Source organism: Esox lucius, chromosome 24 (assembly GCF_011004845.1).
Source record: "Esox lucius isolate fEsoLuc1 chromosome 24, fEsoLuc1.pri, whole genome shotgun sequence".
NCBI classification, from domain to species: Eukaryota; Metazoa; Chordata; class Actinopteri; order Esociformes; family Esocidae; genus Esox; species Esox lucius.
In genome coordinates, this window is record NC_047592.1 from 13,471,186 (window position 1) to 13,491,595 (window position 20,410).

The window sequence follows — 20,410 nt, forward strand, 5'->3', positions numbered from 1 at the left end:
CTTTGAATAGAACTTAAATGAAGAAAAGCTTTTTAACCAGCTCACTGTCCTTTCTGCAAAATCCCTCCCCTCCACCTTTACCACTGTTGCTTTCAGACAAAATATATACTAACAGAAAACAAACGGTCCGATTTTGTTTTCATAACGTCCATCATTTTAGAATGCTGAAAGATCTGATACCCATAATTATAATTTTATTCATGCTTATCAAATGATGCATATTCTTATTTTTACACTTACTGGGAGATCCCCGGGAGCATTTTTATAGATTTTGTCAGAGAAAATTAGAGTACAAGAAAGACATGATTGGCATGGCCCCTCTAAGGGATGCATCATGAAAATGTGTTTAAGCATGTTTTTATATGCTCCAAAACACTCTAAAAATGAAAATAATAAACTGGTAATTTGTACACTAAATGTTTTAGAATTTCTTCCACTGCACCATCAATTTGTTTGATGGATGCTGTTTATAAGAACAATAAGATGGATTTCTGGGAAAGTGGATTTTTTCTTTTCTTGCATAGAGACAATATCTAGAATTAGATTGGTTTGGATAAATTATAACATTCATAGACACATTTTATTACATTCCAGTCATCGTTAAGTGATGACACAGCAAAAAAAAATTAAGCAATAATTTGAGGATCAACTAAAAGTGCATAAAGAATGAAAAGGATGAACTACCCCTTTTGAGTGGCCATATACACAATGTTTATTGTATTACTACCATAAATACAGTAAAACATTTCCAGTAGACATCTGCAATTAACATCTAGTCATGTTATTGTTTAAAATGTAGTTTTGTAAACATTAGAGGCAGGATCTGAAGGATCTAAGGGATATTATTTGCACAATACTGTTCTGCATGTAAAAATAAACATGAAAATGCTAACAAAATGTGTCCTAGAGCATTACACATTGCTATTAAATAAAATAAAGAGGTTTGGAGATTTGTGTAACATATTTGAATGAGCTTATGTTATAATTAAACAATCAAAGCCAATGAAACACTTGCTAGACAATAAATTCATTTAAAAAAAAATCCAGTTAGCTGCATAGCTGATTCTATGGTCTTTGAAAATGTAGAGAATGTGCGTTTCACATGTGTTAAATATTTAGTAAAATCTTAGTGAGAAGATCTTTCAAAAATCTTAGCTCTATGGCTCTTTGAGACTGTTAACAAAGGATTTCTGGGTCTTTTCATAACAACTCCTGTGCCTTTGAAGTTGGCACAACTTTGTTACACCTTCACAGTTTTGTACACCTTCACCATTTTGTACACCTTCACAGTTTGGTACGGATGCTGGATATCCAAGTATTGGGTGACTGTACGGTACGGTCGTCTGTAAATGAGGACGAATCCTCACAATATATACAAAAAGTTCCCAAATCCTTTGTGTTTTTGCCTAATCCACCATGGTCACAGTTGCATCTAAAAGCCACAATTCATATGGTAGAAAACTATTCAGGCCGGCCTGCGGAACACAGGAGAGTGATGGGTGTTGAGTTGTCAGTGAGGGGGCTCCTCAATTCACACGGATGTACTGGGAGGATCTAATGAGATGAGTGTCTGGCCCGTAAATGTTCTTTCCCTGCAGAAATAAGAAAAATATTGTCTCAGTAAAAAATTGTCTCAGTAAAAAAAAAAAACCAACATGTGATGTTCGTCTGAGAACACTGTTGTTTGATTTAACTGTTGTAAGAATAGATTTTCTGCAGTCTCACATCCCACATTCAACAAAACTGAAGTTTAAAAAGGGAACTAGGCAACAGCAAATGACAGCTACTTTGTAAGACAATATCAAGGAAAGTAATACACATTTCTGAGTAATACAAAATATTTTCTGGTTTGTCTACAAGTGGTTATTTGGCCTCCCCGCACCGAATTTGGTCATCACCTAGAGTGGGTACTGTGAAATTGGAACGAGTGGTATATTGGGACATGATTTGTAATACTTTTTTTAAATTGAAATGATATTGTTAATAAGTGCATAATATGTAATTACAATTACTATCAAGTATTGTCCCAAAACTGCAAGCTAGCAGCTAACATTTAGGTGGGTCCAAACCTTTTCGCTTCATTCTATGACGTCATCTGTTCTCACCCACTTTGAAAACACTTTTTTTTTGTGGCACTATAGAGAAAAACAGATTTTTAACATCTTTGGTTGATAGTCCAAAACACTTTTAAAACCCGGGATGGTTAGTAGAGACCATATAGATCATACAAATGCCTTTGTATTTGAGATATATGTTTTGCCCTGCCCTAACGAGAATGGATTTAATTAACTTTCCTGCAGGCAATTCAACTTCCTGCATCTAAATCATAGCTAATTTCTTGCTTGACTTTTAGTTGCAGGATGAAGCTAATTACTATCATACCCCACTATGCCATGCATTTCCAAGTTTGAATGCGAGTTGTTTTGAAGACATTGGGCACAAATTGTTACATACGGCAGTACAAAAACATTTGGGGACCCTTATTGGCTCACCAGCTGCACTTTAACATCCAGTGGACAAAAATCTCAGAATCCATATTCAATGTAATACAAACAACAGTAAGTAAGTAATTCTACCTTGGACCAAAAACAAGTGTAGTCATGCATTTGCCAGCTTAGAAACATTGCAGTGTCTACTAAAAACTAATCTCTACAGCACGGTTTATAATTAGGTGTAGCCTGGCCCGGGGGCGTGAAGGTGACCAGTAGGCTTGATACTGTCCACTCTTGCTGTCTTGCCAGGTGGGCTCTCGTCACCACTGGGATGCCCTCCCTCCAATGCCTTTCGGGGGAAGAGTCACTGGCTTGTTGTTGACTCTCTGTTGCGCACTTGTGCAATTGGGCTGTACGCTGCTGGCAATACTCGGCCCTCATTCAGGGGGGTTGCGGTTGGTGGGTGTCCCTTTGGTTGATGCCTGGCAATGTGGGTGGATTGATTTCCTGCCTGTTGGGCCCTGTCTGGGGCCTCCCCCGTGTAGGGCCACAGTGTCGCCGGACCCCCCCGTCTGTGCTGGGGGATATGAGGAATGCACTTTCTAACTTTTCTCAGTCTCTTCCAGTTTTACATTTTAGGAGGAAATGAGGTCCTGGTCCACACCTGTGGATTACCTGGTTTGGGGGGCCCGTTGCTGTCCCTGTCCCTGTCCACCTGGTCATACTTTTGACCTAGTCTAAAATCAAATAGACTCTGGATTTAGCCCAGAGAAATGTATAAATTAGTCCAATTGGACTCTTAATATCTCACCCGGCACAGCCCGAAGAGGACTGGTCACCCTTCTGAGCCTGGGTCCTCTCTAGGTTTCTTCCTAAAATTCGGCCTTCTTGGGAGTTTTTCCTTGCCACTGATATCCAACACTACTGTTGTTTGCTCCTTGTGGTTTAAGGCCGGGTGTCTCTGTAAAGCACTTTGTGACAACTGCTGTTGTAAAAAGGGCTTTTTAAATACATTTGATTGATTGATTGCCAAAATAAGTTCGTTTTTATCTTTTGAGGACACTGAGAAAATAATACAAGCTTTCATTTCATCTCACCCAGACTACTGTAATGCTTTGTATACATGCCTCAACAATAAGTCCCTGGGTAAACTCCAAGTCGTACAGAATTCAGCTGACAAGACTTCTTATGGACTAAATCAAGGTCTCATATAACCCCAGTGTTGGCAGCTCTACATTGGTTACTGGTGAATCCCCTCCAAGGCACTACATGGTCTGGTTACACTAGTGACATGCTCAACCCATACTGCACTGTTAGGCCCCAGAGGAAAAGGACTTCTCGCTGTCCCAGAGTCAAGACTGAAAACTTAAGGGAACCGGGGCTTTGCTATATGGGCCCCTAGACTCTGGAACAGCCTACCACAGAATGTCTGAGATGCTATGGCAGTGCATTCTTAAATCTTACCTAAAAACTAGTTTTTATAACATGGTTTTTACAAATATTTTATCATATGTGATTTTATATTTTGTTCATCCTTTTTAATACCTTCATTTTTTTAAATAATACATATATTTTTTAATATAGTTTGATTATTATTTTAATGTGTTTATATTTTTATTGTGTGTAAAGTACTTTGTTTAACTGTTCTAGAAAAGTGCTATACAAATAAAATAGGCTAATTATTATTATATTATAGCCTATCACAAAGCTTAGATTACATACCGTGGGTGCAGATGAAGACGAGGCGTCGTGCCACGCACAGTCCACTTCAATACGCTTTTCAGGTAGTTCGAACAACAGGGGAACCGGCGCTGCACCTGCTCCAACAGTTCCTCTTTACGCAAACCGTAGACGATTGGTGCAACACATTGCGCCAAACTAAAGAATGCAAAGCTAACCACTGCAGACCGTTCTTTTGTTTCTGACTGAATGTATCCTCGATGTAGGAGAACAGTTAGCACAAAGTTCACGAAGTTGGGGATGATGTACACGGCGAGTTGAGTACCGTGCATCGCGATGGTCTTGCACCCGACTCTGTTGCGTCGATTAATCACTCCCAACCGTCGCCCCTCAAACAGTATCCTCACATAACTGTACAGAATGAGTACCGTGCACACGGATATCAACAATATTTTTTCTATGTCGCCTTTCTTCAGTTTGTCCCGTCCACATTTCCCATTTGAACCAATAGGATCACCCCCTGTCTTTAGTAGAAGAATCAGAGGGATTACCAGCGCGATCCCCCACGTCAGTAGTCCAACTAGCCAGGGCCAGTGCCAGTTATCTGAATGATAACGCATTGGCTGACAAATAGCAAAATAACGGTCAAGCGCCATAGCGGTGATAGTCAGGAGGATGTTGGACGCACTAGTGATTAGGACGGTTATCATAGCCACACAAATGGATGCCAGTGGCCTGGCGCCCAGGTAAATCTGGAGATAAAAAATAGAGCACATCCCGAAATACACCAAAGCCGACACCAACAGGTGAAATACCAACACGAAGCGCGCATGGCCTCGAAGACGTCCCTCGCGCACTATAGTCCAGTTAATCAGGATGTTGAAGACCACCAATGTTATGAATGAGATGGTCGAAGCACACACCCGTACCAAGGCATAGTCCTTTACACCCGTATCCCCTGTCTCGTTGTGCTCGTTGAGTATAGACATTATTCCTCGTGTGATGCTGTTTTTAGGGTATTTGAGTTTTTCTTCGTGCCCTCTGTCTTCTCATAGTTTTAAACATGTATAAATGTTGATTGGTCATCATCAAATCAATCTTGAGTAGGACACATACAAAATAATCAATGTTCCTGACTCGTCTGTTTAAGAATGCTCATGACTCGTCTGTTGAACAATGCAATGCTCCTGATTCTTTCTGCACTAATTCTTACTTTCGCTCTGTGTGGCTGTGTCAGCAAAAGTGCGCGTGGAGTGTGCACGTGGCGCAGTGCCCACATTCACGTAGGGTAATAATTTTCATTTTCATCTTGAACGATAAACTTTTTCCTATGCGCAATTCTGATAGAGAATATATAACGTTTGATGTTTATTGGCACTGTATGCATGCAACCATATTAACAACTGACTTGATCAATAATTGAAAAAAATATTTAAATACAATGCATTCTATACAAAAACCTCTAAATCGCATTTTGAATAAATACCAGGGGCAAACACGTCTGTAAGTGACTCATTTTGGTGACACCCTAAAACCTTTGAGTTGGATTACATGGCCATCTAGTGAAGTTTTAGCAGAATTACCACCATGTAGGTCACTGCATTATTGTTATGAAATAATAGTATTGCCTATTGGTCTCTTGGCCATGGAAGACCCACATCGACAAAATAATAAAAATGTAAAAATAAAAAAGGAAGTGTTCGCTCATTCCTCTTGTAAAAATGGGACCCTGAATTCTCCAATGAAAGTGTCGAAATGATTCAGACGAAGGGCCAGTACCCACCGCTGGCCCAGCTGAATCCACAGTGGCCCAACAGGGCAGGAAGGTTACAGAAATGCTGCCATCCCATGGGCGGCGGCCCTCAGACGCCAGTTAGGAGCAACCTGTCGCTTTTGCTTGTGGATGCAAGACTGTGTAGTTCTGTAATGAGTCTGCTCAAAGACCCATGACCAGAACCACTGAGAACGTGTCGGGCAGTCCCCTTGCAAATCAAATTAAAGCACTAGGTTGCATTGTCCCAGATATCTATATGCTGTTGGGCTGCTTTGCGGCCTCAGGGCCTGGGCAACTTGTCCTCATTGGGTCAAACATGAATTCCATATTCAATATAATATAAAGCAACAAAAAGAAAAGAAAACGAGGATACATATCAAACAAACAGTTAGCTATGTATATGTCCCATGGTGCTTTGGGTCCCAGGCTACTTTGGGTCCCAGGCTGCACTTCAGTCAGGCATCAGGGCTGTCACGGTTGTGGTGGGAGAAGGACACAGTCGCAGAGTAGAGGTAACTTAAGTAGTCCATGTTTTAATAAAGAAAGATTTTAAAAAAATAAAATAAAAAAAAAAACAACCAGTGACCTGGGTCATCTAAAACAGGACAAAACCAAAATGAACCACGTTGGCTTGGCCAACACCATTTACTTAAATAGGGTCCCCAATTGGAGGCAATGATCAACACCTGTCTCCAATTGGGGAGATCAAAGAGGATTAGAGGTGGCTAGATGCCAGCTCCTGTCCTGTCCTGGCTATGCCCCGAGCCCAGCGCAGAGACGGCTAGGGGCACAGCCAGGACGTGACAGTACCCCCCCCCAAAAGCGCGGGCTCCCGACCGCAAGACCGGGACGACCACATCCGGGCCGGCGGAGGCTCAGCACACGGAGCTGCCGGCACAGGCCGGGGATGCGGAGGGCCAGGAGACGGGAGAGCCGGCGGAGGGACAGGAGCCGGCGGGAGAGCCGGCGGCGGGACCATAGCCAGCAGGAGCCGGCGGAGGGGCAGGAGACGGGGGAGCCGGCGGAGGGCCAGCACCCGGCGGAGGAGCAGTAGCCAGCGGAGGAGCAGCAGCCAGCGGAGGAGCAGCAGCCGGGGGAGCCGGCGGAGGGCCAGGAGCCTGTGGGAGAGCCGGCGGAGGAGCAGGAGTCGGCGGAGGGTCAGCAGCCGGCGGAGGAGCAGGAGCCGGCAGAGCCGGCGGAGCTGGCGGAGCCGGCGGAGGGTCAGCAGCCGGCGGAAGAGCAGGAGGGCACGGCGAAAACACCGAGCTGGCGGCGCTGGCTGCGGGACCCAGGCAGCAGGGGGCGCTGGCTGCGAGAACCGGTACGGCGGGTCCCGAAAGCCCCACCAGTCCTCACTTCGCCCTACATCCGGGAAAGCCCCCACTGGCCCCACCGGCGTTGTTGCCCGACACCTAGGAGCTGGCACCAGGCAGGGATGGGGCACCTGGACCACCCCGCACGTGAGCATAGGTGGCAAGGTCGCGTCCTTCCACTCCTCCGGGGATGGCGGCCACGCCTCAGGGTCCTCTGCTTGCCCCCACAGCACCCCCCCAAGAAATTCTTGGGGCGGACACCCGGAGGTTTGATTTCGTCGCCTCTGTCGACGTCTCCTCCTGGGTCGACACTGTGTTGGCCCGGTGTGCCGCAGGGGACGGTAGGGGTTCTCCTCCTCCTCTGTGTCGCTGTCAGGCCAACCGAGGAGTTCCCCTACCGTCCATTTCTGCCGTGTCTCTTTGAGGTGGTTCATTCTGTCACGGTTGTGGTGGGAGAAGGACACAGGCGCAGAGTAGAGATAACTTAAGTAGTCCATGTTTTAATAAAGAAAGCTTTAAAAACAACCAGTGACCTGGGTCATCTAAAACAGGACGAAACCAAAATGAACCACGTTGGCTTGGCCAACACCATGAACTTAAATAGGGTCCCCAATTGGAGGCAATGATCAACACCTGCCTCCAGTTGGGGAGACCAAAGAGGATTTGAGGTGGCTAGATGCCAGCTCCTGTCCTGTCCTGGCTATGCCCCGAGCCCAGTGCTGAGATGGCTAGGAGCACAGCCAGGACGGGACAAGGGCTTGCCACGGTGCATCTCAGCATCTCTGAAGTGGCTGAATGACATCATATCTGCTTTTAGACAAAACTCTATATTTTGGGGCTGCTTTAACTGATTTGGATGAAGCCCATGACTTTAAAGAATTGCCTCCAATCAACCCAGCAACTTAGGATTCACAGAGGACTGTCTAGTCTGATTTTATCTGCTCATCTAATTGCATACATTGTATTACATTGGGGAGCATGCTGTTTACACCTCTGGCACTAATTAGATTCTTGGGATGATCCTGTTCTTTGTTTAGGCCTATATTAATTATGTTGAGCTATAGAACTGGCTGCTCACTGAATATGGTGCTGTCCTCCCTACTACATGGCTTTAACATCCAACATGGCTTTTTTGAACTCCATCTACTCCTTTGTGTTTGCTCATTTGTATTTCTTCATTAAATTGCACTGGTAGCCCTGAGCCAACAATGTGAAAAGTCCTGTGGCTGGTTATTCTCTACTTGAGCAAGACCATTGGTCCTAATTGCTCCCAGGTTGTTCCTATTCTTAGCACAATTACCTTGTAAAATAATGGTTTTGCTTGATATAATTTAATCTTGCAATTGAAAGTGACACCCCAATACACCGCTATGAAGCGATTAGACCTATTCTTCACTGCAATGTCCGACGAGGAAGAAAAGCATATCCTGAAAACAACAAATTCTGCTTTACATATGATTTGCGTCATACATTACTGTACACCAACGACACATCTACATCATAGACCATATCTAGAAAGCTAGTGGTAGCCACACACATGCGTTCTTTATTTTAAAACAATCACACAAATAGGTCTAATTATTAAAATGTGTTTTGATGTCTAGTGCATAACAATAAGCGTAGGTTATATTTAGAATCCAAAAAAAATTAATGCACATTTAACGGTATGCAATAGGCTACAATATACTCATTATTGTGCCGTTTGGACTTTTATAGCTAGAGTAGGATATTTAAAATTCAGCACAATTTTGTTAAATTACAAAAGAAAACTACTAATAGATGTCACATCTATCAAAACCTCACAATACCCCCGCTAACTTTCACCAAACAAATCCCAAACAAAACAAATCGCACACCATTTCTGTATATTTGAAAGTTCTTTTTGAAAATGTCTTTTTGGTGACCGTCGGAAAACGATTCCCATTGGTGAAAGGAGCCGTTCGTTTAGCTCCATTATTTCCTGACTTGTTTGTATCATAATCAACCATTCATTTTAGGTAGCCTACCCAACACTTCACAAAATGATTCAATAAATATTGCAAACGAATTTTTCCTGTTCAAGGTCAAGTAAAAAAAAGATGATCCAATAAATGGGACCGGTAGCCTAATATACCTGCAGGTGCATATACCTGCACGTGCATTTAACGCTGTGACACAATTATAGCATAATGCTTTTCCTTTAGCTAGTTGGACATTTTTCTTGTTCTGGGGTTATTTTACGCATTTTTATTTAGGAGCCGTTTGTGAACCAAATGGGAGCCACAAATGCGGAGCTACAAATGCAGGCTCACCGAATAGACTTGAAGCAAGGTTTGGGGGGGATTACTCCTGTCTGCCGAAACCCCCCAAACTTGCTTCAAATTGTGACTAGAATCAAATACTTTGTGGTAAACTCAGGTTGTCAATGTGAGTTGCCAAAATGATTATGAAGATAGGGATGGAGATTTCAGCAGGCAGGAGAATGGCAGGAGAACCCAACTTAATTCAAAATTGTGACTAGAGTCAAATACTTTCTGTAACAGTATGTGACAGGCAAGAATACGGTCTTATCCTAATTTGACTCTATAGTTGCAAAATAAGCACATTATAAATATTTTTTTTATAATACTGTAGCGTCTGGCGGGGTAGTGTCTCGAGGGGCGAGTAGCGGCCCTACCAAGGTCGCTACAATACAATGAACATTTCAGAACAACAATGGCTGAATTATTATCCGAAATCGAAAACTCCAGTGCCTTCCCACGCGATCAGCCTGCCTTATAACATCTAATGAAACACAGCCTAACGTGGTCATCGTTTGCTGCCTTGTACAAAATTAAATAAAGCCTTTTGCTACGAAGATCACTGAAATGTAGGCTAAACTGTTAATAGCGGAGTGAAGAGCAGACCTCTCAACAAGCAAGGAAGACGCAGCAAAGAGAATCGAAAGTGTGCGCATTCACGCGAAGCTCGGGCGGGGTTCTCGGCAACATCACTTACGAAGAAATATCGTTATTTTAGTGGATGCGGATACAGTTGTTCACGCACACTCAGGGGCGCAGGGTTTCATTTGATCTCTTTGGTTTTCATTCTTTGCGAGCAGTTCCAGTTACTTTAAAACTCTATTTGAATAACAATAAAGGTAAGACAACACATTTAACTGTGCGTTTATAGACGTGAATTATTTGTGAAACATTGCTTTTTAAAATAGTCTCCTGTTATTTTATGACAGTTAAAATTTTATTGTTAACGTGTGTCACTGCGAGAATATTGATTGTGATAACACGACTTTCTTTAAATTAGAATGGTGAGAAACCACAAGAAACCCTAATTATGTGGATGAAAAATAATGTTAAATGTTTAAGGTTCTTTATAAAACAGTTGTGTATGCTAAATTACTAAGGTGTGATTCCACATTTTTCATACGATTCCACAAGATATAGCATGGTTATCTGATTCTAAGTTTCGTTTACTGCTTCTCCATGTGCTGGTTAATCATAACTGGGGTGCAAATAATTAGTATCTGAAGGTTTCAGTTTCATAAAGAGCAATAATCGTATGCACAATTTTTTAAATAATTTTCATACTTGCTTTGTCTTTGCAAAATCCCTTTGGTATTAAGGGATGACCATTTCACGTATGTTTCATTAGTGTACAAGTCATACTGTTTCGAAGCACACATTCGGTTAGGTTATTGTTGCAATGTTATTTGTGTATTTTGGCCGAAATACTAGTCAAGTATAATGTCTCTAACAACTTCCTTTCATAGATTTAATACCATGTCTAATTAATGCATCTATCTCTCCACTTGAATCAAATTCTTCCCTCTTCCTATCCTTGGACATGGCTTTATGTAGCCATGCAAGTTCAACAACAGGTCACCACTATTACTTCCACGCAGAGCGCGGAATGGAGCACAGGCATTTGTGACTGCTGTTCTGACATGGGCACATGTAAGTTGGGTCAATTACATTTTCAAGGTCTTTTCAAGACCTGGAAGCATAGCAATTTGTATTTTTTATTTAGTAATATGCTTTTTTTAAATCGTTTTGCTTCAGGGTAGCCGTTTTCGATTTATTTAAATTAGTCTGCCAAGGAACCAGGCACTTGCTGCAATACCAGCCCCAACCCATAAAACAGACTTCCTGTACAAATCAGAGATTTACTGGAAATGGCCTTGTATAGTGTGGGGGGAGTCTAGGAGTAAAGACCAGATTGAATAATGACAAACAGAAAGCCTGGGGAAAGTGGGTGACGTCCTTGGTAACTATAGAGACCGCCTTCCTGGAACGTCAATAAAAGACTAAAACATCATAAAACATCCCGGGAGAGATGGTTTTGGTTTAATTAGCTATATTCCCGGACAAACAATGAATGGTGACAAGGCCCCGAATTAAATTATGTTAGTTAATGTACATTAACACAAATGTTGTTTTGTGTTATGTACCTGTTATGCACTTACTGTATTACGTGGTGGGATGGTACTCAGTGCACTCATGTCCCCTCTAGGTTGCTGTGCCACGTGGTGCTTTCCCTGCTTTCAGTGTCAGACGGCCTCCCATTTTGGCTGGTGTTGCTGCATGCCTCTACTCGACCCGATAGCCTGTTTTGCCGTGTCTTGCTGCATGCGCTCCTCCATGAGAGAGCGCTACGGCATCCAGGTAGGGGCTCCCCAGCGTCACACTACGCTGTTAGCGCACTCTCCGATCACGGGAGTAAACCCAAGCGGTTCTCTTTTTTCCTTCTCAGGGTTCTTGCTGTGGAGACGTTGGGTGTGTGGTTTGTTGCTACCCCTGCACCTGGTGCCAGATGTCTCGTGAGGTTAAGGCACGGGGCAGAGGGGGGACCCAACAGGTTCACGTGGTCACCCAGCAAATTGTGCCGGGACTCTAAAAGGAGGTTTCTCACTGGATAGAAGGGACTGCTTTAGCGAGTGCTTCAACTCTTCGTATTCGAATATTGTGTGCAGGTCAGGGTTGGTTGGTGTTCAAGGTTAAAACCGCATTTATCGTTTGAAAATACGTTTCCGGAATTCATATCAATGCCAAATATCAAAGACCAAGAAAGATAACCTTTATGGAATGCCACTCCAGTTTATTATGTTGGAAATATATTGTATCATGGTCATTAAGTGTTCATGTCTGTTAAATGAGCACTGACTTTGTGAAAAAGCTGCTTTATTAAATAAATGTTTTGCATACAATTACTGTAATATTTGTTTGTGACTTTTTGGCCACTGGTTGTGAAAGTGGTTTTGTTGAATCATGTACAGTTTGTGACCCATGTCATCAAAACCACTCTCTTTCAAACTTGGAATTTCATGGCTAATTGATGATACTAAATTATAGTGATTCTACTATATAGATCAGGGGTGTCAAACCGGTTCCACGGAGGGCCGAGTGTCTGCAGGTCTTTGGGTTTTCCTTTAAATTGGTACCCAGGTCAGATCTGAACAACCAGGTGGGGATAGAAATTAACCAATTAGTGAACTAATTCATCAATCAAGTACAAGGTGAGAGCGAAAGCCTGCAGACACTCGGCCCTCCGTGGAACCGGTTTGACACCTGTGATATAGATTATGTAAATATAAACGTATTACACATTCAGATAAAAATGCAAGGTTTAAAAGAATTGTTTGTTATTCAAGAATGTCTGCGTCTTAAAGAGGAATGCTCTGGATAAATGTCTGCTAACTGACAAACATCTTACTTATAAATGTGTTTTTTAGCAGTAAGCTGTTTATTTTTATCGAAAGCAACTTAATATATTCAGTTTGTTCCAGGTATTGAACCCAGTGTCCTGACATTTTATTTGATCTTTATATGAGATCCAGAAAACTGATACTTGTCCTTTATACCTGATAATTAATTGCAGCTGCCCGATATCCCAAGGCTAAATCAGTTACTGATTACAAGAGAAGACCGAGGCCATAGTACACTTAACTGCTTCCTTTTTCTTTTTATTCTTAAAAAAAATAAGGAAGTGAATGTGTTTCCATATTACCCATTTGTGAGAAGGTAGGATTTTTTTCAAAATTAAGAGAAATATACAATATATGTGCACATAAACATTTTATTTAAATGGATTTGAGATAAGGATTATTCAGGATTTTTTTAGCATGCGCAGCACTGGCAGTGACACACACGCAACAGGACTTTTGAATGAGATCATATGCAAATACAGCAGAACAAATACAGTAGGTAGCACACACCTACCAAATAAATATATCCACAATCGGTCTATTTAACAAAACCGGCTCAGCTCCCAAAATTTTGCTGATTTCTCTTTTCCCCCTTTCTCTTCCTTCCCTTGGAGCCTTGGATGACACTTTGACCTTCCTTTCATCCTCTCTTTCCCTCCCCTCTTCCATCTCCCCTCACCTCCCCCCTTCCACGATCTCTCCCAACGTTGGACTGCTTTCTGATAGCTTCCAACTTTGCCATAGGGTTATTCCACTTCTGTCTGTCCTGCCTGACCTCCTGACACTGGGACACCAGGGTCCCCATGTCCTTCCGCATGGCCTGTTGCTTAACATGTCCATCCTAGAGAGGTCAGAGGTCACATGGTCTTTTGGTGACCCCCATGGGAGGCATGTGGGTGTTAACATGTCCATCCTAGAGAGGTCAGAGGTCATGTGGTCTTTTGGTGACCCCCATGGGAGGCACGCGGGTGTTAACATGTCCATCCTAGAGGGTTCAGAGGTCACATGGTCTTTTGGTAACACTCATGGGAGGCATACAGGTGTTCACATGTCCATCCTAGAGAGGTCAGAGGTCACGTGGTCTTTTGGTGACCCCCATGGGAGGTACATGGGTGTTAACATGTCCTTCCAAGAGAGGTCATGTGGTCTTTTGGTGACCCTCATGGGAGGCACGCGGGTGTTAATATGTCTATCGTAGAGAGGTCAGAGGTCACATGGTCCTGTGTTACCATACTTTTAAAATTATGTTGGCTCAGAGCTAGCCCCAAACAATAACAAGCTGGGGGTATTTTCCACCAAAAAGTATATGTGCCAGTTCATCACATTAACGGTAATTAACTATGCATATAATTAATCTACCATTTTCCACTGTGGATTAGTTTTTCAACATTCAAATAGGCTAGGCTAATATCAACCTTGGAAAACAAACAACAACCTTTTGTACATTACTGCAGGGGTGTGTAGAATAATGGGGGACTGGGGGGGTCTTCACCCCCCCGAGTATTACAGACAGGTCAATGTTACCCCCTAGAAAAGAGTGAAATTCCTGGGATCCACTGACCCTGGCCCTCCCAATAAACAATAAAAACCTATGTCGTTGCCTTACAGACTATGTACTGTAAGAATGGTTATAGGCCATAAGATCTCAGGAGTTTCAGGTAGGCCTAATAAAAGTAAAAAAGACAGTTTTACACTATGAGAGGTTAAACATTAATGAAAATAATAATAAACTATCCAATATACTTTTGCAGTCTAAAACGGCAGACAGGTAGCAACTCACGGGAAAGACCATCAAGGCTTAATGTCAACACGTTGATGCCCAGATAAATGCATCAAGAACATAATAAGCTTAACTGAATGCTTCCCATTAAATGGAGGGAAGATAAAACAATCACCATCGCAAGACCGCTACAAGGACAGTGTTAAACAGGAAGCACACTGGATAGATACTGTAGATGTACCCCTTAATTACAAAAAAAATTACATTCATCAGGTTTTCTAAAGACCTCGAACGTGATCTCCAGATGTGGTGTAAATATTGTTGAGGACTTAAAGAGTCTGTTTCGACTAAAACCCTTGTCCTGATGACAAACGCATTTAAATAACATTTACATAACATGTAAATTGTATTTTCCATTCGCACTACCAAACAAGAAACGTTTTGATGGACCAGAGGTTTGCGGTAAGGCCAACGACAGCAGGTGTGCCCTCAGAGCTTTGGCCTCCTGTTCTTGCAGGTGTATATACTCACTAACCATGATGTTTACCCAGTAACTAATACGCCCCTCCCCATTAAACAAGTGCTTTTGCTGGTGATAGTCAAAGTTGTCAGACACCAGTGTAAGATTTATTCAGTTGCTTCCCAACAACAGGATATTTTGTATTTGATTTTGTTTGTACATGGAGTAGGACCAGGCTTCATACGTCACAGATCATTCCACTCCACCACACACTGAGAGTGACATTGTCATACCTCAGTAGAGGCGGTGAGTATCTGTCAGGAAAATGTACCATGTAACCTCGGAAAGTTAATGTGTGACGGATTTCTACCCGCGTCACCATGAAAACACGCGTCTCTGACACAATGCTGGCCACAATTTTTCTTCTAGATAAAACTAGATAGTTAAAAGTCTAAATAGGCTCTTAAGAACATCCCTCTCTTCTTCCTTTTACACATGCTTGGTCAAGGTTTAGATTTTCTGAGGGAGGCTTTTTTACTGATACTTTTAGTGAATTTGACACACAGCCAGCGGGAGTTTAATGTTGGAAGCCAAACACAGGAAGTAGCTCCTTCCGTTGTTTAGCTGGAATAAATTCCTTAACGTTTACAGGTCATCACTGTTGTAGTGACTGTGTTGTTGGATACAGGATTAAAAAATTGAATGTCCCGAATTATAAATGGTCCTGGCAATTTTGTGGACAATCTTAGGATTAACTTTCCCAATATCTAAATTCTTATTTAGGAAGGAATCTGTGATAAAAAAACAAAAACATTATCATGACATCTTTGTCAAAAACATTAAGGAATTTATTACTGCTGAAATGAATGCCTCCACCTGGGGAATGCTGTGTTTTGCTTTAACATTGCAACTAAATAAAGTCCCATATTATCCTCAGTCAGGTTGGAATTGTAAGTCATTTATATTTCATCTACTGAAATACATTGGTTGGGGTCAAAGATAAATAATTGTTGCAACTGTAAACATAATGACATTGTTGGTCAATAGACTAGGTTTATGAGGAAACATTAAGATCCACAAAATCTTTTCTCAATGGACAGGTGCTGCGCTTGTCTGTGACTGTTTATTTTTGGTTTTATCTGAAGTTATAATGAGAATATAATTTATTGTCAGCTGCAAATTGTTATACAATGTGTTAAATCGAAAATGTTTATTTTCTGATATACAAATTTAGCTGAAGTAGCAAATATTACTGTAAAAGTAGTTGCAAGATTTAAAAGATTACACTTTTTTCCTATTTGGTTTTGTCATGGTGCGGTGAGCAGCAGCGCCACCGTGCCATTGTTCCTCAGTTCCCATACCTCACAAACACATCCCGGATTGTTTGTTGTTTTAATAAAACCAACGAACGTGATATCTGCCTGCGCCTGGTTCCCTCCAACACTACACCATGACGAGTCGTTACAGGTTTGACATGAGAATAGAGAACATAGTTCAAATTATAAGGAACAATGTTTGTATAACTTGAAAACATTTTGAAAAAGAAGTGCCAAATAAATATCACTGTATGAAGATGAAGAGATAATATTTACAGGTTGTCAGGTCTGTTATCCAATAGATGTTTGTCTCTTCGCCTAGCTGGATCTGGCCAGAGAATTTCATCAACATCGCAGGCAATGTTGTCATTAGCAAGACACCTTGGAAAGAAACGTCTTGAATGACGAATCCATCCTTGCATTGCTGCTACCTCCATCTGGTCACAGGCCTCCTCCATGGTTTGGATGAGGAGTACCTCAGCCTGGAGACGGAGATCATATACCTTCCACCGCCATGCCGAGAAGAACTCTTCTATAGGGTTGAGGAATGGAGAGTATGGTGGAAGATATAGGACGGTGAAATGTGGATGTTGCTGAAACCAGTTCTGAACCAGAGCAGAGCGGTGGAAAGACACATTGTCCCAGACAACAATGTATTGCATATATTGATTTGATTTGCTGCTGTTATGTTGTGCAATTGGTCCAAGAATGTAAGTATGAGTGCTGTGTTGTAAGGGCCCATATGGGCATGGCGGTGGAGGACCCCATTCTGTGTAATGGCTGCACAGAGTGTTATATTACCCCCACGTTGCCCTGGGACATTGACTATAGCCCTGTGGCCAATGATGTTTCTTCCCCTCCTTCGTGTTCTCGTCAGGTTGAACCCAGCCTCATCTATGTAAATGAACTCATGCTGGATCTCCTCTCCATCCATTCGTAAAACTCTCTGAAGATCAGTGTCAGGAAAAATTGTGTAGTTCAGTGTAGATGTAGTATACATATTACAGTACAGTAAAAGATTGAGACAGTATGCAAGATCACACTGCTAAAGTGAATACATACCTCTGCATAATCATGCCGCAGTCGTTTCACCCTTTCGGAATTGCGCTCGAAAGGCACTCGATAAATTTGCTTCATTTGAATACGGTTTTTATTTAGGATGCGTGCCAGTGTTGGTGTTGAGACCTGATGGATATTGTTGAAACTGGCGTGGTTATTGACAATGTTAGTTCGGAGCTGATTGAGTGTTATAGCATTGTTGGCCAAAACCATGTTTACTATCTCCCTCTCTTGCTGCTCTGTGAACATAGGAGGCCTTCCCCCTTGTCGTTCCTGACCCTCAATCCTATGTAGAAAAAAAAAACCAGTATACAATAGTACAGTAATTTCACAGGAAAAGGTAACAGAAGTGCTGATAGTGCATAAAACAGAGAACTGTAAGCAGTTACTGGAACCGTGCAGATGTTTATGATATGATGATATTCATACAATACCTATTTTCCAGTCGAAATGTTCTTATCACACTTGCCACTGTGTATCGGCTTAGATTTGGCTGTACTCGCAGTCCAGCCTCCCTCAGCGTCAGGCCGTGGTTGACAACGTGGTCAACCAGTGTTGCACGGATCTCATTTGTCAGATTCGGTCCTCTTTGAGCACCTTCTTGTCTTCCTCTTCCTCTACCTCTACATCCAGCATGGCCTCCATCTCTTCCTCTGTTGATTCCTCCTCCTCCTCCTCCTCCTCCTCCTCCTCCTCCTCCTCCTCCTCCTCCTCCTCCTCCTCCTCGTCTTACTATTTCTCTGACTCTTTCCATTGTGCTTGAAGACTGATGAACTCACCTGCTGCTTTTTATAGTGCTTATACACCTGATTGGTGTGTCTTCAATTAAGCAAACAAGTGTTTGCACACCTGATGACTGTGTTTAACCAATTGGTTAGACGGTGTGGTCATTTGACAGTCAGTGCTTTGGTATTGCAAGGAAGTGACTTCATGACAGATGTTTGTGTGTAATGTATGTTAAGTGTGTTTAGTGTTTTGCAAATCACTGTCTGTAGAGTTTTGCAACAAGTGTGAAGTTGACATTGTGCTTATAGTTGTGCAAATATGGGCTGATGTTTTGCTTCTTGAGTGTAAGGTTTTGCTAATAGTGTACTACTTTTAATTTTAGTGTGTAAGCAATCCAAAAAAACTGTAAAATATTTTGGAAATGGCAGGATTACTGGAACTTACTAGCCATGATTCTCGGTCGCTAGGCAGAGTGCATTGTTGTCCACACACTTCTCCCCCTTAAATACATTACCTGTCATTTAGTTGCGACTTGTTGTTTGGATGCACAAGACGTGAAAGCTGTCGTAATGATCTGACTCCTTGGTAGACTTTTCTGGCTGTTGGAGGGGTTAGGGTCTCAGTTCCACCAGACCTGAGTTGAAGTATCTGAAAACAATTTAGTTTTTTTATTTAGTATTTTATTTTATATTTATCTATTAAACTGTTGTAAAATGGCCAGTTTGATCTGTGAGCTATTTTTTGTAGATTGTGTAATGATTTCGTAATAGTTTATCTTTTAATTGATCTTGGCAAGCCCCCAACAACACATGCGGTCCTTAGTTTGGGAACCAGTAAGCTAAGGAGATAATGTCTTGAGTACCTTTTTAACACGTTTGCTGCTCTCCAAACAGCATTTTAAAGTGAGCTGAAATAAAAAGTTTGCTAAACTGAAAGTTAACACAACTGATGCCATAGAACAAAAGGCCAGATAGAACAGGAAACACATGTCAGTAGCACACCCTAGAGACAAGTAGTCTTATTGAGGCTATAGACCAAGACTGTATCTCCATCCTCCCAGTGGCATTAAATGCAAAGAAGGGAAGTAATGTGTTGCAAAATAAAGCTTTCCTGAATTCGGAAAGATTAGCCAATTTCTATACATAACATCCTTTAAAACAGCTGGAGGGACAAGGAGAGGTCGAAAGGTTTGTCAATCATCTAGGCTTACAGTTGTGCCTATAAATTTGGATACCCTGGCAGAATTTATGAGATTATGGCAATGATTTAGGAAATGTGACTCACTGTTACGTCCCCAGGGCTTTCTTTTGCTCTGTGTTCTTGTGTGTTTTTGTCCCTTGGTGTTCTATGTGGTGGTTGCAGGCTAATTGGCTTCCTGATCGCCAGTTGCAGCTGATTGGTCGGTTTTGGGCTGATTGGAGAGCCCCTATGCCCGCTCGTCAGTGGTTACAGCTGGTTTAGCCTGCATATAAGCCACAATTCTGGTATCTCACAGGAGTCACACCTGCTGTTGCTTTCGGTCTGTCTTGCTGTATATGAGGTAGAAAGAACATTTGTGATTAAGTGTATTGTGGCAAGTGTCTGTGTTCAACTTTAAGTGCATTGTGTGTTGTAGCAATATTTGTGTTAAAATCTTTTTCATTTTTTTCCAGGGGGAAGGGGAAAGCTACTGTGCTTTAGGCAAGAGGCCCTGGGGCATACACCTCCCATAGCTTTACTCTGTCTAAAACCACTTGGAAAGACCTGGGCGGACCACCCCCTGTATTTTGGTTAGAGATCTTGGTTTGACAGGTAAGGTAGGTTTAGAGGGTTTGGGTTTACCTTTATGTTCTTTGCTGAATTACAGTTACATTAATGAAATAGTCCTGAAAACGGTAGTCCTGTCTCTGTCATCCATACTCGCACCCACGACCCCATACCCATTCTGTCAAGCTCTAGGGTGCTTTATTTGTAGCGGGGTTTTGCGCTCCCTCCTCTGGGAGGTGTGTGTAACACTCACGATATCTGTTATTTAAGGATAGTGATCATATGAAGCTATTTATTGTCACATAGTTGGCATGGTTCCCGCTGGTCATGGAATTTCTGGAATATCATGTGATTTTAAAAAGTATATTTCAGACATGGACTGTCAAGGGATTTTATAATTTTTTGGTCCAAGTCATGGAATATCAAGGAATTTTGTATCATTTTTTTATTTTAGTTGCCATTTATGAAAATATATTTTCCATGCAGTATTCTTCTTTATCGGGTTAT

At 42.0% G+C, this 20,410-nt stretch overlaps 2 protein-coding genes across 3 annotated transcripts; one reads left to right on the forward strand and one right to left on the reverse strand.

The window, feature by feature from the left end:
• Window positions 1–676: 676 nt before the first annotated feature.
• On the reverse strand, window positions 677–5,339 carry zgc:194312 (G-protein coupled receptor). 2 transcript variants are annotated; one of them, XM_010868785.2, is made up of 2 exons: window positions 4,155–5,339; window positions 677–1,592 (listed from the first exon to the last, which is right to left on the reverse strand). In XM_010868785.2, the coding sequence occupies exons 1-2, from the start codon at window positions 5,099–5,101 to the stop codon at window positions 1,532–1,534; spliced, it is 1,008 nt and encodes a 335-aa protein (XP_010867087.1). In that variant the 5' UTR covers window positions 5,102–5,339; the 3' UTR covers window positions 677–1,531. The 2 variants fall into 2 exon arrangements, with proteins under 2 accessions (XP_010867087.1, XP_019898898.1); XM_020043339.1 differs by lacking the exon at window positions 677–1,592 and adding an exon at window positions 1,601–2,135.
• Window positions 5,340–10,221: 4,882 nt separating this feature from the next.
• Window positions 10,222–12,383, forward strand: ponzr1 (plac8 onzin related protein 1). The gene is given in 4 exon segments (NM_001311016.1): window positions 10,222–10,317; window positions 11,033–11,128; window positions 11,685–11,836; window positions 11,925–12,383. Coding segments are annotated over 3 exon segments (390 nt in total). The 5' UTR covers window positions 10,222–10,317; window positions 11,033–11,034; the 3' UTR covers window positions 12,069–12,383.
• Window positions 12,384–20,410: the final 8,027 nt, after the last annotated feature.